Below are 14885 nucleotides of genomic sequence, written 5' to 3'. Positions count from 1 at the left end.
AGAAACTAATAAAAATGTACTACTTTTTGGCGGTTTTTTTTCTGGTATTTATTTGTCTAAAACATGTGAGAAAATGTAGAAATTTTCATAAATTATTTTAATTTATGAAGTTTTCATTAAATTTATTGAAAATAACTTCAAATTTAATGTTTACTGGAGAAATCTGTATCAAATTTTGAAATTCTGTATTTTTCTGTACTCTGTATAATAACAAAAAATCCCTGATTGACTCTACATTCTCTGTTAATTCCAAGATTTTTTTATGTTAAAGAAAAATTCCCAGATAATTTCAAGTTTTCCATGGTTATTCAAGTATTAGAGCAGGGTATCTACTCATGAGATTTATTCTGCTCCCCTGAGTTTTCCAGGTTTTTACAGGAAAATTTTAGAATGTTTATAATTTGAAAAATTAGCGCAAAATTTTATAAAATTTCAATATTTTTCAAAAACTGTACAGAAATATTCTCAAAACTTAAGTAAAAAGGCGCAATATTTATTATCCAAGAGATTCCATCACATCGCTGAATTATTTCAGAAGAAGTTTTGAACAAAACTCTATGGCGTTTAATATACAAATCAATCAAGGAATATTCCCAAGTTTTTCCCAGATTTCTTTTAGGTTTATTTCATTATTTCAAGAAATTGTTTTGATGTTTCCACCTACAATGACATCCAAACACTCTAATAAATCATGAAAAAATATTCACGAGTTCAATCGGTAACTCCACAGACTTCTTCTTCTTCTTTATGGCTCTACGTCCCCACTGAGACTTCACCTGCCACGCTTCAACTTAGTGTTCTTTGAGCACTTCCACAGTTAATAATTGAAGGGCTTTCTTTGCCTGCAATTGCATGAATTTGTACATTGTGAGGCAAGTACAATGATACACTATGCCCAGGGAGTCGAGAATATGTTCCCGACAGAAACGGAAATCGAACCCGCCGTCTCCGGATTGGCTCCACAGACTATAGACCGGTAATTTCCATTCCACAGTTTTGAATAATGGATGCTTGTACTCTGTGTTGGTGGTGTAGTAAAGTTGAAATTTCAAAATTCTACCCACCCATGATTATTCATTAAAATCCTTCCGGAATTCCTCTTTGAAATTCGTGTTCAACCATTTTTCTCGGAATTTTTGCAGAAGTTCTTTTATGGATTTCTTAGAAACAGTTTTCAGATATATCTCGTGGATTGCCGGATTTTTGCACGTAGTTTCTCCCGAATTTCTTTTACAGGTTTTTAGAGTTCCTCCTTAATATTTTCTCCGAGGATTAGTCCCAAAGATACTTTTTTACGAGATGTGCCTTTTTTTCTCAGTTTTTCACAAAATTGACCAGGATTCCTTCAGATATTTCTCCGGGAATTCCTCGTAAGTTTTTCCAGGAAAAATTCCGAAAAAACTCTTTGAGCAAATCCTGCAAGAACTCCTGAAGCAATTATTAAAGAAATCCCAAAAACGAGCATCCAGAATCTCGAGATAATTTTTGATAGACAATCCGAGAAAATCTATAAAAAAAATAATCTCAGGTGGATCAAGGAAAACCTAGAAAAATATATATATATAAAAATAAGGGCAAACTCCATGAGAAAAACCAGCAGTAGTTCCTGAAGAAATCCCAGAAATTCTGAAAAACTCGGAGAGACATCCCACGATAAACACCGGAAGGAATCATCAAACTCCCGGGAGAAATTCCGAAAGAAATCTCAGATGAAGCTGCAAAAGAAATTCCGCTAAAACCTTTGGGAAATATACCAGCTGTAACTTCTGTAGAAATCTAAGGAAAACTCTAGAAAAGAATCAATCGGATATTTTTTGAAGAAATCACAGGAGAAACTTAGATAGAAATCCTGGAACGATCTCGGGATAAATCTTGATAGAAACCGACGGGAACTCTGGGAGAAATACTGGGAAAACCTCTAGAGCAATCCTGTATGATCTCCGTAAAAAAAAAACAGAAGAAATCGATCGAAATTCAGGAATCCTGGAAGATTCTCAAGAAAGAATCCCGGAAAGAAATGTTCGAATTCTGGAAAAATACTGGTAGGAATTCGGAAATCGGATGGAATTTAAAAGGAATACCAAGACAAATGGCATGAAAAAATATGGAAGGAATCCTGTAAAAAACCATGGGAAGAATTTTAAGATTTTCAATAAGAAACCCTGACGAAATTTCTGAAAAAATGGTTGTAGCCGATTTTCTAGATGAATACAATAGCACTATATAATCAAAGACTTGTTTATTCATACCCACGATGTTGTAAACTCTGATGTGGGCTTTTGAGTAGATCTACATTTACAAGTAGTAAAATTGGCTACTTTTTATTCATACGAACCAATGCTTTATTTTTTTATTGATCCAAAATTTCCCTCACTATTGACGATATTTCCTGAGTATGTATTCCAAATTTTCCCCATTTAAATAAAATTCCTGGAGGATTCCCGGTTTTCCAGGTCCTTCCAGGTAGTAGACGCCATGGGTAATGTACACTACGTTTATCATTTGGCTACAAATTAGTTAAAAAGCAAACCATTTCATCATTTCTATAGGCATGGCGCTAACATCCTTCGGAAATTTCCGAAATTTGCGAAACTCCGTAAAAAAATCATTAGGAAATTAATTCAGGAACATGCGGACATTTCCCGCTAAAACATTTTCAAAACAAACTTTGGATAAAACTTCAGTCTTATCAAGGGTTTGAGTAAATTCTTGACGAGAATCTTGAGAATTAGGTAAATACTGGCTGAAGAAATCAGGCGAACTTATGTATTTCCAGCAATTTTGTTCTCTTCTTTATGTTTTTTTAACCTGTTGAACTCCAAGTTGGCCTCGAATTCTTCCCAACGAAGCTGAATCAAACGCCCAAGTTTCAGGCAATTTGGCAGGCAAAAACGACCCATGACGAAGAGAACAAAACTGCCGAAAATACCCAAAGTCACCCTAATATAAAGTTAACAAATTATATTTTGACCTGAATCGATATTGTAGGTATCTGATTATTGTCATATTTCAATCCTTGAGAGTATGATTCTAAATGTTAATAAAAACGTTTTTGAACCCTCATGCATCCAATGTTAGTCAGCTTACAGCGGGAAACCGAACTTACCCAAAGATCGTCGAACCATTAGCATTCTTCTGCAAATAGGTCAGCAGGTTCTTGATTGGTTTCAGCATACTTTGCGCAGTATCCTCCTGACGACGGTCGATGGCCGCTTTCCGGTATCACAATCAAACTTATAGGTTCCTGCCTATCTTCCTGTCCGTCCTCAAAGTTAAAGCACTTGTTGTTCTTGTCGTTTGAAATTGCAACACTGATTGATTCACTTTCTACGGGATTTGCCCAACTCGCACAACTATCGCAGATGAGTAACATTGCTCCGCACCGGCTGCTGGCCATGGTGTTGGTTCAGAAAATCCGGTTATGCCGCATCGATCCGACGGGCCATTCCGGCGAGTTCAGGACCGATACTGCATCAGTAGGCGACAAGGATGCTAGTAGACCTGTGCGGAAAACAGAGAAGGCACCGAAGACAGGAGATTAGATCGATATAGGATTCACGTTAGGCGTTGATTGGGCGATTTCAATTATGCCCCATAAAACATCATCCCGTCCACACGTTCCGGAGACTCCGGTACGCTGTGGATCGATCGCTGCTAAAATTAATATTTTTCCTTCGTCTCTCATGCGAAGTTTCTATGTTTTATGTGCATAGCTTATCACCTTTTTCGAATGTTTTCGGTGCGATTTTTTCTTCCTTTCTCTCGGATCTATGTAGAGCTATGTGCGAACGGATTGCATGACCCGACCGACAGACGAGAGAAGACACACTCCACTTGAACCGGGGATGACCAAACCGGAGATTATCGCAGTGGAAGACTGTTATCAGAGGTTTCCAAGTTGTCCCGACCGACGACGACGACGATTAGCCGCGACACAGAGAAATCGAAATTAAAACCTTGAATACGCCAAAAGGCATGACGCAGCGCGCGAGTTTCCGAACCTCGTTACCTCCAACACTGTCGTAGAGATTCACTTGGACCTGCTGCTGGATGGGCACCAGCACCTCTCTTGTATCGTGACGGCAACGCGACGACGAACCAACCAGCAGTTAACCATTCGCCTTCGTAATGACGAAAGCGCGATTCGGACACCTAGCAGCACCACCGAGAGGCACCAAAAGTCTTCTCTACGATATGTGATGACTGCAGCCAGAGAGCGAGGAGATCAAAGTTTTTGCTGCCGTTTTCAATGCTGCTTTTAAATTTTTCAAACCGACTGACTGGGCCAAGTATTGTACTCTCTGAACAAAACATATAGCTGGTCGTTTGCGCTGGCAGCCAAGTATATGTACGGAGGGGCGAAAGATTTTTGCGACAATTGAAAAAGTGATGTGTATGAAAATAATTAGAAAAGTGATTAATTAGAAAACATCCCTTTAACCCCTCTCTTTTCTTGGAGTAACGTTCCAACTGAGGACAAGCTTACTTCTCAGCTAGTGTGCTATGAGCAGTTTCAAACGCTGTTAACGAACAGCTTCCTCTGCCAATGATTTATTAAAAAAAATGATTTTTTCCTGGATTCTGCTAATACTGTATTCAGTAAATTTTTAATTATTTTATTTTTATAAACTTCATAGGCGATTTCATTAAAGATAGCTCTTGCACCTGGTAATCTACACTACTCAACATCCGCTATAATTTCTTGCTTTTTCCTATCCTTTCCAATTTTTTTCTTGGATACTTTCCAAATGTTTCTCTGAATATTCTGTACGTAGGGTGGCCCACACTTATATGAAAAACAAAAGAATCGAAAAATGTCAAGCCTTACCCTGCTGAGTGAATCAGTTCTTTTGGACTCCCAGAAGCTCTGTTAAAAATTTGTGTGAAATCGATTAAGTCTAAGAGGCGCTCAACGAGCATTAAGTTTGTATGGGAAAACTTAACCAAATGTATGCAGAAATCTCAAGTTTTCGATTTTTGCAGCTAGGTGTCGCTGTGAGCATTCAATAACCAAAACCTTTGGTATTCTTGTAGATGACTATATGCCAACCAACTTTGTCGAAGACCGCACAGTGATCCGACCCATGTGAAAAAAGTGGGCGAAACTACGGATTTTTGCCAGAGGGTATACCTCAAACAAATATTCATTAGTTTATCTATTCATCATTCATCACCACATATTTCACGGCAATGCTTTCAAATTCTAGGGATTGCCTGGCACCCCCGGCACCCCCAGTAGTTTCGCCTATGTTTATACCGTAAGCGGCTGTCTAACCACGTTGTCATTTTTTTGAGATTCCGAAACCCCCCCCCCCCCCCGGCGTTGTCTTTCGTTTATACAAACATTTTGAAATTTGTATGGACGCGGTCTTTGCAACCAACCCCCCCCCCCCTTCTCCAAAACATGACCACGTGATTTATGGATAGCCCCTAAGCAAAGTGAGGCGAATTGTTGATGTTTTTCCAGTACATGCAGAAGAATAATATCAATAATGAAATCCCTGTGCTTACCCTAACTTTGCCTAGGGTATCATTTTTTTCACAAGCGTCGTATTACTTTGCGGTCCTTCACAAAGTTGTTTGGCATATAGTTACCTACAAGAATATCAAAGGTTTTATTAATTGAACACTTGCAGCGGCAAAAGTTGAAAACTTGAGATTTCTGCATACATTTGGCCAAGTTTTCCCATACAAACTTCAAGTTCGTTAAGCGCCCCCTTAGACTTAATCGGTTTCGCTCATATTTTGGGCTCTACCCCATTTGGCATAATGCCGTTTGACATAATGCCATTTGGCATAACGGCCATTTGGCATAACAAGGATTATGCACATACTTACCAACAGGGTTCCTGATTTCCACTTTTCATTTCTTCCACATTCGAAGACAGTCAGCAGCGACCGGTTGTCGCTTTAGTTTGTGTGTTTGCTTGTCAGCGACGACAGCAAACTCCGGCGAACGGTGGGAAGCCGGACTTGGAAATTACTCATTCGTCCACATTCGCATCGCAAGCGATCGAGCGGTGATGCGATTCGTGAGTGATACGATTGATATTGTGCATACGATTTTTTGATGTTTTCAAATTCTTTTCTTTGCTAATCTAGTATTTCAACAACAATACACTAAAAATGTATGCATAAATTCTCTTTTAGTCATGATAATAGCCGCTTCGATTGCTCACCAGCATTCTTCACCATTCGCCATTGGTAAGTTACCAAGAAGGCTGTTCTTCGTATTATGTCAAACGGCATTATGCCAAATGGACGTTATGCAAAACGGCGTTATGTCAAATGGCATTATGCCAAATGGGGTAGACCCGTGTGGAGCCACTTTTCTATAAATTTTGTCAGATATTCGTTCACATATTGTGCTGGACTTCTGATAATGAGATCACACAGAAAATATATTAGGGCATTTATCTTATTTACGTCCAGCGATCGATAATGATCGAGTTTATTTTTGTACCTCATGGCCAATTTGGTATCAGACACATTCTACCGTGACGTTATGTACAATGTTTCGACGCATGCATAGTCAGATTTTTCACTATGACTCATGAAAACGATTGTAAACCTTGAAATATGTTTCATGTTTGAACATCCCGTAAAATTGTCGATATATTTGACCTATTAAGCATTTTGTTTTCATTGGAAAAGCTACATAATTATTTAAGTTGAAAATGTGGAAGATATTTTTCAGAAAATGGTAAACAAACAAGAAGGTAAAAATTAGCTTATTTTAAAAATCACATTACTAAAACAAAAAAAACTTGCAGTGTAGTATCAAATAACTCTAAACGTGTTTTCTATAGTACAATTGTAGAACAGGTCAGTCTGCTGGTCACGAGAAAAGTTTCCCGACTGGAACGGGAATCGATCCCGCCGTCTCCGGATTGGCAATCCTTAACCACCTTAACCACTAGGCTAACTGGAGACCCAACTAACGCGATACCAACAACTTTTAAAATCTGCTCAGATTTTCATGTTGTTCTGAAAGTTTCTCCCACCATTGCACTTTATTGGTTTGTTCTTCAAGCCAGTGAAAACGTAAATTTTGGATTATCGACTTTCACATTTCGTGACGTTACAACGCACGTTCAGTTTCTAACAAGGTTTTGCTCGCGTTGCAACGTCATGGAAATACACATCATGTTTGAATCAGAATGATTAGCCACATTTGCTCGAATTTGTAATCTTATTACTGAATTATCTACACTGCCTCAAGAGGAACTTCATCCTATTGAAAATCCGTTTTGTGATTGAGCCATTAATCAAGGAGTCAAGGAGGGTCAAGTTATTGCTATCAACAGCATAAACACTCCTTCATGTAGGATAGAGGCACCCATCTTCGGCTTTTTTTTGTTGGGATTTGAACCATCTTCGGCTTAATACCACACATATTCATCTCATTCTGTCCTAAAGACTAAAGATGTGTACCGTTGAGATTTATTATTGTGCAACGCTTGATATTTTGATTTTCCAGCACTCCGCCAGCACAAAACTCACCACGCCAACAACATAAAAAGTTCTTTAATAATCTTTACATTGTCATCGATTCAAGTTAAAACGCATTAAAATGTATGCGAGTATTTATTGAACCGAAGCCATATCAGAGGAGCATCAACTTATGTGATTTCGGAGACAAATAGACCTCACACTGACATAAAATTCTTCCTATATATTTTAGGGTCTCAATAACTTGGAGAGTTGGTGTCTGAGGTGAGATTCCGTCACTGGGCGACGATAATTAAAATTTGCAAATGATTAGAATTTCTCAAAAAGATTCCACAAACTGTATTTTTTCTAACCTTTGAACATATTTTAGTCGAGTTAAGTAATAATTCCGATTAATTAAAAAGATGATTGCTTCGGTTAAATTGATTGGTAAATCAATGACTTTCAGTTTTATAGCCGTTTGGTTTGAGTTTCTGCAACAACACGGCGCAAATGTTCAAAAGCCGTTCTATAAACTCTTATATATCCCTTTCGGGACGGAGCCCAAAAAAAAAAATGAAATGTTCATACAAATTGCTCAACTTTGACTCTAAGGACTGTTCATTAAAGTAAGTGGACACCTGTTTTTCAATAGAAAATATCTATTTTCGAACAAATTCATAAGTTTATTTTTTATAAGTGACAATCAACATATATGTGGCCGAATTCACGTGAGTTTGAACATTTATAGACTGTTTCAGAAATTATAAATACACTTTGTTTATTAAATTAAATGAACTGTTCTAATGATTTTTACCAACTTCTTTCAGAGTATAGCATATTGTACTCCATATTTTTATGTTTCCTTTCAATTGTCTTGATATTTTGTAGAACAGTCGAGTTATCTAACAAATAACTTAATTTTTCAAATTTGCATTTGTACAAAGGTGTTTTTTAATGATTTCAACATTATTTATCACTAAATACCAAAAAATATCTAAATTTTTATCACATTCGCTTTCTCAACAAGTTGTCTAAGAAATGCCTTGATCAAAATTTGGGAAAAATCGATAAATGCATTTCCACAACATTTTTTGGAGATCAAATTTCTTATTTTTTAAGGTTTTCTACGGAACATAAGAACTACCACACAGTTCCTTAGCATTCCTGAATGCATTTAATCTAAACAAACTTATTTTTTCAGCTCATTCGATCCTTCAGATGGCAAAGCTTGTCATATCATAAAAACGAATGCAGTAAGCAGTAATTAAGACATTCGTTTGCTTAATGTTTGTTGCTACTGGTGTTGTTTAGAAATTTGAAACAAAAAATTTTAAATTGAGAAGGCCCGCAATAGTGGATCTTGATTAAATATTCCAGTGAAAATTACTCTTACCAATTGAGAAATATCTTTAATTATCGATACAGGAGTTTTTATTGTGTTTGAAAATTAAATATTTTATCTGTAAGATTTTTTTCTTTTCGACTATGCTACATTTTTTTACCACTTTGTGCAACTTCAAAGTTTAATCATCTAGTTTACAGAGCCCTATTTTTTAACTTTTACCAGAAACATCAACATAGTTGGTTTTATTTGCTTCGTTAGCATGTTTACTATAAGAGCTTGAAGAAACTTTTTAGGATATTGTGTTCAAATTGAAATGGCAGTTAATCGTTAGTGTATTTATAATTTCTGAAACAGTCTATACTTCGCATTTCTGAAGAATGCTTGGACTTTCCTCTTGATACCTCCCAATAGATTCTGCACAACTTTCTCCGTAACCTTTCGGTGTGCCGTAGACCAAATTTTCTTGAAGCAATTAACAGAGCTTGCTTCTCTTTCATCTTTCTTGAGTTCTCGCTTAATTATTGTTCAGTATCTTTCGACAGGACGCAGTTCAGGGAAGTTTGGTGGATTTTGCCATTTTTCGACAAAATCGACTTTTTTCTTCTTGAGCATCTCTAGTGTAGAAGGAGCGTAATAATCGGATGCCAGATCCGGCCAAAAAAATGGAGAATCCGTATGTTTTCGGTAGATGGGTAGAAGTCGTTTTTTGATGCATTCCTTTCTGATATTTTCACCGTTGATTGTTCCCATTGCGAAATACGATGAACTCTTTAAGCCGGATGTACAATTGGCTTGCCACAACAAAAACTTTTTCCCAATTTTTTCAGTTCTGATGTTCCCTACATTATCCAGCACATCTGTCCCCTGCTCAGCGTTGAAAAATTGCGGTCCCGGAAGTGTACTAGTATGCCAGTTCTCGAAACGACAATATTTTGGAACACCATTTGTGCAGAATTAATCTGCTAGCCGCTAAGCTAATCCAACATATCGCTCGAAATTTCTCACTTTTTTCCGTTTTCTTTGAATGTGTTGCCAAAGTAAACAATGTTTTTACACACTGAGCAAAAGTTCACAATTTTTTGTTTAGTTTTAACTCTATACTATAGGTAAACAGATGTCCACTTTCTTTAATGAACAGTCCTTATACAACTTTTAGGTAAAACAAAGTGTTCAGTTAGACGAATACAATATGCAAAACTGTTGTTGCACAACAGCACAATTCTGCTGGTTCGTCACAAAAGGGATATCTACACAGCTAGTTGCGTTCGGTAATTTTTACCTAAATCTGAAATGATTTTTTACCGAAATTTTGTAAAAAATTACCAAATTTCGGTAAAAAGTTATCGTTTAACTGTCAAACTCTAACGATGTTCGGTAAAAATTGCTGACTTTGCCGAACGTTTCCTGTAAAACAAACTCAACGGTTGAGATTTCAGCGAAACATTACAGAAGTCGGTGATTTTTTCTAAGTGTGGAAGAAGTAAATCAAATCAAATGAAATGTTGAGCATAAATGACTAATATATTGGTTTTTGATTATCGTTTGATTCGAATAAAATATGTTCAAAGTGAAAAAAGTCCAGCTCGCAGAATACTTTTTGAGAAATTCTAATTACTTACAAGCTTTTACAAAATGGAAACTAGCGTCTCCTAGTTGCAAAATCTCGTAAATCAACTGCAAGTTCTTCACTTACTAAACGGCTTTGGCCGAAGAAACCTTCTTTCTAAGTAATCGGGATCCTGAGATATATGAAATATAAAACTTGTAAGTTCGTTAGCGACGCCTGTTGGTGGAACTTTGAAGCAACTATCCATAAACTTTAAGTTCTTGAACAGCCTAACAACTTTGCTGAGGATACAAACTCTCCAAATAATCAATACCCTACTAAGATATTTAAGATAGTAATTATGTCAGTATCAGTGTCATCTGTTTATCTCTGATTAGCAATTGAATTAAGGAATTCGTTTTGAATATAGATCTATGTTCGTCTGCTGCAGAAGCCGTCCAAGCCAGAAATATTTGGTTTGTTTTCCACAGAACTTTTTTTTTTGGTGACGTTAGAACGCAAACTTCAATCTGGTGAAACTCGGCCTTCAGTGAACCGATCTACTTTCTTCTAGCAAAGTACAAGAATATCAAGAATGCCTACTCTGCTGATGCTTGGAGGACACTACCGCAGCGCTATCTGCGGATGGAAGTTCAATCTTCATGCGGTAGTGTGCGTTACTGATTGTATGCGGATACCAAAACATACGCACACCACCTTCTAATATGACAAATCACGAACACTGTTATAAAGAGCTACCACCTTGATATGATTAGAGAGCGTCACTTGTCTTGTTGCTTGACGTTTACATAGAAAGAGACAAGAGATGTCATTCTTTTTATTTTTATTCTTTGCTTTTAGTCTCATTTGATAGCTATTCTAGAGTACAAAGACCATACAAAATTTCATATTTGTAACTTTTTCAGTATTTGAATAAATTTAAAAAATGCTGAATTTTCGTGAAGTAACAACGCCTAAAAAACCTATACTTTGACCAGTAAAGTAATACAATTATAATTCTTTGTTTGCTAAAAATCTACATACATTTATCAGGGAATGATGGGAGACTTTGGAAATTTAGTGCGTTAGTATTTAAAATACGGCAGCTTGAAGGAAAGGCATGTCTAAATGCCATAACATCACGGTTTATTTCGAACACAACCAGTTCCCGCCACATTTTCTACGCAAAACGAGAAAAATTAACTCGTAAGCGCAGTGTAATTTAAACGTGAAATTTAGTATAATTATTCGATTTCTAGTGCTAAAGAGGCTGGTTGTCGATTGTCTATAATTCTACGTCTTTTTACGAAGATAATTTGGAATATCTGTAATGATTGGATAATTCCTGTCTGATGAGACTGAAATTAGCGCATATAACGAAGTAAATTTTTACTCTAGGGGAGCTGGCGTACCTACAGGGGATGGCCAAAATGTTTAGGATAGGCAACTTTTTTTCTCTCACAAAAATGTTCAACATGTTGTAACTTTTCATAGAGTGCATAAAAAATTCTCAAATTTTGACTGTTCGTTCAAAAATTGATACAAATTTGAGCTCGATTGGTTAATCTTTCGCGAAGTTAGAATCGTTCTGATAAAACACCCCAGGTAACCAATAAGCATTTGAATAAGCCGTACTTATGTTTTATATCTGCATTCGGCTTGCTCACTGCCGTATCATAGCAGTTCGATTGCTCAACTGCCCTATATTAACAATTCAAATGCTATTTAAAATCTGACAGCATTTTCGTAGCATTTCAAATGCACGGTATATTTTGGTCAACAGGCATCATAACTGCTACTTTATTGCCATGAAACTGCTAAGAGAGATGAGTGATGCTAAAACCACAACACATTTCCACTTTCTAATTTACGTGCCACGGCTGTAGAAGTCATTCGCATGTCCAGTTAATCATATATAACAACGAATAAAATCAATGGGAAAACATGCATGGCAAATAAATTTCATCGTTGGTTTTCTATGATCGATTTTCTTATAAGCACCTGCCTATCTCATAGTATAACGATACAACTGCCGGTGTAATTTTTTTCATCTATAGCTTACCCTGTAGCGCGGTTCAGCACCATCGTCAACCCGAGGATCGAGAAATCGAATCCTAATTTGGCTGAAAGCAGCAAAAAAAAAAACAGCAACAGCAGTTCAGGACGTGCCCCAAGCCTCAAAAGTTCCACAGCAGGAGAGTGAGACAAAAGTAGAGAAAGGGAAGCCGTAAAATGGGCAGGGGAAATATTTGGTTTTTATTTTTGACATTCTGGGGGATAGGAGGAATAAGCATTTAATCAGCCGTATATCGGGCCAAAACCTGCTTTTAATTAGCACTAATGGCGCATATATGGCAGATTTGCATTTAATGACCTGCTGTAGAGGCGCATATAGAGCCGAATTAATGCCATTTTAACTGCTTATTGGTTACCTGGGACTATTTCTTAGACATCTAATTTTTGAACTTTCATATCTCGGAAACCAGTGAACCAAATTGAATGAAATTTTTAACGTTTTTCAACAATATATTGATACTTTATACGACGCTTTTTTCTCACGATGAATAAAGTTATACCGGTTTGAGATTTTCACCCATATAGAGGAAAATAAGACAAATTTACAATAACATACAAAATTTACTAAATGTGTTATTCTTTCAATCCAAAAAGGCTCTAATACATCTTATCAGAGACATCTTGAAAACAGAAGCAGAAAATCTTTGGATATCAACACTAAAATTTAATTACATTGATGTGAACAATTTACATTTTTTCAAGAAAGATCCAAAAAGTATCAATCCATGATAACTGTTTTTCAACAATCAAAAAGTACCTATGTTTTAATGACATGAGAAGCATCAATGTATTGTTGATAAACGTTCAAAAGTTCATTTAATTCGGTTCCCTGGTTTCCAAGATATGACAGTTCAAAAATAAGTTGTCCAATAAATAGTGTTTTACGAGCACGATTCAAGCTTCGCGAAAGGTTAACTAATCGAGCTCAAAATTGTACCAATGATGCACATATAATAGGTAAACAGACAGTCAAAATTTGAGAATTGTTGATGCATTTTATGAAAAGTTACAGCGTTTTGAACATTTTTTGTGTGAGAAAAAAAAGTTGCCTATCCCAAACATTTTGGCCACCCCCTGTAAGTATGCTAGCAACAAAAGAACGCATGTGCTTATCGGATTTGTGGACAACGATCATAGGACATTAGAGGACGCTTTTGCTCCTTTGAGAAAGGAGACAATATAAAAAATGGACCAACATTAGGTACATGATTGCTGATAGAGGCCGTTGAAAGTTTACTTCTATGCAGATTACATTTTTTTCTCGTACACAACTCGGGGATGAACCAGCCTCGGGCTGAAAATCCCCATAATAAAGAGCCAATAATAATAATAATCGTACACAACTTCAAAAATTTGTGTAGAACCCCTTTTTATGAAAGTTTACATATTTTATAAGCGGTGATACACTTTTTGAATAAATTGTTTCATATTGAAAAAGTAAAACAGTATATTTTTTATGTGGAAATATTAAAAATCATACATTACATGCACTGCATTCTATCAGCGTATTACACAGGCTAACCGCTTGAAATATAGCTGAGCACACCCTATACCCCATCATCATCATCGTCGTCGTCGTACGCCTCGTCGTTTTCTTTGGGCACCGTTGTTCAACGTATACCTACTGGCAGCAAATATACGTTGAACGTTATCCGTGAGACTGTGTGCGAGGGCACCAATACAACCATCGCCGTCGTCGTCAAACTGAAACCTCCAACAATCACAGTCAGTGTGGATTTTGTGCGTCGTCGTCGTTCTCTAGCCTAGGCGTTCGTCGGCGAGCGGTACTACTAAACCGCAGCACCGCACACCGAACATGGCCTGACTTCAGCGTTACCAGCTAAATAGCAGCAAACAGTCAGGCAGGCATCTGTTATACAAACGATAATCGAAGGCGATGCCAGTCAGTGTGTATCATCGCACGGAGCCAAACCAACCTACACGTTTGCGTTGGAAGCTTTAGAAGCTTGTGCACTGCTCGCACAGTGGTTCTCCGAGTTGTTGTACGTTTGATGAGGTCACGTAAATGCACATGCTGTCATTATTGTGCAATACGAAATGTTCTGTTACATTTTATTGTTCAATCACAAAAAAATGAAATAATATCAGAATTAGCCCAAACTATACAGTTGATGAGTTGCAACCTGAACAGTTTCTAATTCAACCAGGAGTAAGAATCCTAGACTTTTGTTCGAAAAAAAAAAAAATGTGTTCCATACAAAATTTTCAAAAATAAAGTGTATTCCATAGATTTTTAAATTCGTAGGCATATTTCAAAAATATATATTTCATACATAACGCAATCTGCACACATGCTGAGAAGCTTCTATATCGGAATCTCTGCTCTACTCGAGAGCGACTGCCACTAATCCGTAGACACTACTTCTACATATCCAGCTAACTTGTTTGTTTCGCAAATGAACATATCATCAGTAAAATATTATTATAAGGCAGAACAAGCAAGTGTAATTTCCCATTACAATT

General features: G+C 36.8%; 1 protein-coding gene across 5 annotated transcripts in view; it reads right to left on the bottom strand.

The window, feature by feature from the left end:
- LOC109420669 (uncharacterized) overlaps positions 1-14885 on the bottom strand; it is a 57140-nt gene that overhangs the window by 12617 nt on the left and 29638 nt on the right. For 2 of the 5 annotated variants that reach the window (XM_029852888.2, XM_062850237.1), the window contains one exon: positions 3107-3501. The exons of 1 other annotated variant lie outside the window; for it this stretch is intronic. In XM_029852888.2, the coding sequence (XP_029708748.1) occupies positions 3107-3174 (68 nt within the window). In that variant the 5' untranslated portion in view covers positions 3175-3501. Of the gene's footprint in view, positions 1-3106; positions 3502-3721; positions 4310-14885 lie in introns of those variants that run through there. 2 more of the 5 variants (XM_019695091.3, XM_029852889.2) reach the window with 2 other exon arrangements.

The sequence above is a fragment of the Aedes albopictus genome, chromosome 2, assembly GCF_035046485.1.
Source record: "Aedes albopictus strain Foshan chromosome 2, AalbF5, whole genome shotgun sequence".
Taxonomy (NCBI): Eukaryota; Metazoa; Arthropoda; class Insecta; order Diptera; family Culicidae; genus Aedes; species Aedes albopictus.
This window is presented reverse-complemented; position numbering and strand designations above follow the sequence as displayed.